The following is a 1,973-nucleotide window of genomic DNA, read 5'->3' as shown; positions in this document are numbered from 1 at the left end:
ATGTTGGAAGTAAGTCAAAGGTTTAAAAACTCTTATATTTCAGGAGCTTTTCTCCTTGTTATTCAGTTTTCCAGGTCAAATATTTGTGTTTCCATGTTACTTCACTGTAGTTAAGGAAATATTTTGTACTAAGAGACAACGTTGTTTTAGCAACTGAAATTTAAAAACTGGTTGTGATAAATATCAATTTTTAAACCAGTGGATAAACCAGTAAATCTGATTTAAATGTTAAAGTTACATTTTGAGATGTTTCAGCTTTAGTTCAGTTGGACAAAGTCAGAGAGTCGTGTCTCTGTACAGTCAGAGGTTTTTGTACGACGACTCAGTCACTTTGTATCACTGTGGCTCACGTTCGGTGGAGGAACCAGACTGGATGTTGGAAGTAAGTTTCTGATCAAATACTAAATCAAATCTTGTGAAGTCGTGTTTTAAATAGTAGCAGTAGGTGAAATTATCTGGTTTTCTTTGGAACAGATTCAGTATTTGTGTTTTTATTCCCCACCTTCATCATGGAGGTGAACTCAGAGCAGTTTTACTAAACGTATCTTTCCATGTTCCTGTCAGGGTCAAAGTTAAACTACTTTAATCCACCACATTGAAAACTGCTTTCTGATCTTTGAATGTGACTTGTTTCCACTAAATTCTAACAGAGTAACGATAACTAGTGATGTTTGAAAATGACTTTATTGAATTTCTTGTTATTTGTTGCTGTAGATTTGAAATCATTTGATGTGTTTGATTGGGATTGAAATCCACATGAAGAACATTTGATTGTTGTCACATGGTGTTTTTCTGTCTCCATGTTTCCACTACATATTTGAAACTAATGTAGAGTTAAGATTAATGGGACATATTTCAGGTCAAACTGTCTGATGTTTGTCTCTGTCCTGATCTGCATGAGAGGTTTCTTAAAGGGAAGTGAAACAATGTGTGAGTCAGTGACTGGTGGAGCAGAACAACCATCTGACAGAAACTCCTTCAAGGACCAAACCCACTCTCACACAGTCAAGGCGTCCAACTGTGTGGTCTCTGTCCTCTAACTGACTGGTGTCTCCTACTCTAGGTGATGTCAGTCCCAGCCTGACGGTGCTGTCCCCGTCCAGCGAGGAGCAGCAGAAGGACAAGGTCTCACTCATGTGTCTGGCCAACAAGGGCTTCCCCTCAGACTGGACTCTGTCCTGGAAGGTGGACGGCAGCAGCAGCGGCAGCAGCTGGGAGGAGACCAGGAGTCCCGGGGTGCTGGAGAAGGACGGACGCTACAGCTGGAGCAGCACCCTGAGGATCCCTGCAGACCAGTGGAGGAATGCAGGCTCTGTGACCTGTGAGGCCACCCAGGGCTCCCAGACTCCGGTCATACAGACACTGAGGAGAGACCAGTGTCCCCAGTCCTGACATGTGTTCCAGGGACTCTGCTACTGATGTCACTCTGCTCCCTCTCTCTGTATCTGTCTTTGTCTCTTAGTTTTGATGCTTGTTGTAACTTTGATTGATTCAGTCCAATAAAAACCTGCTCATCCAGTCTGTAGTTTTCATGTGTGTTGATGGAAAATAAACTCATGTTTCTGTGCTCATAGTTTCATTAGATCCACTCATGATAAACTCCACTCCGTTAAAACTGTAAGACCCACATAAACAATGTACCGTACAGGTTTATACATTGTAACTCTTCCACTTTTATTTGGGTTCTCAAGTTGAGAGCTTTGGTCGTTAGTATGATGTCAATTGCTTCAAATGTTTAAATTCCAGTTAATCAGCCAAAATTAAATACAAATGTTTTAATCAGATTTTACTGTAACGACACATTTTTCAAGTTTTAATACTCTTATAAACACGTGGACACATGGTACTGATGATACTGACTGAGTGATGCTAATTAAATGACAACTGCGTGACAATAAGTCCTACAGTTGGATGCCAAAGTTTGCATTTTCCTATTGTGAGATTGAAAAACGAGTCATTTTTTTCCATCAACA

The 1,973-nt window shown here is 40.6% G+C and overlaps 1 gene segment (V, D, J or C); it reads left to right on the top strand.

Annotated features, from left to right (window-relative positions):
• On the top strand, positions 1-1,518 carry LOC137101405 (Ig kappa-b4 chain C region-like). The segment is given in 3 exon segments: positions 1-9; positions 262-382; positions 1,064-1,518. Coding segments are annotated over 3 exon segments (459 nt in total).
• The last annotated feature ends 455 nt before the right edge of the window (positions 1,519-1,973 follow it).

Source organism: Channa argus, chromosome 1, assembly GCF_033026475.1.
Source record: "Channa argus isolate prfri chromosome 1, Channa argus male v1.0, whole genome shotgun sequence".
Taxonomy (NCBI): Eukaryota; Metazoa; Chordata; class Actinopteri; order Anabantiformes; family Channidae; genus Channa; species Channa argus.
The sequence above is the reverse complement of the archived record's forward strand: the minus strand, read 5'-3'. Positions and strand labels throughout refer to the sequence as shown.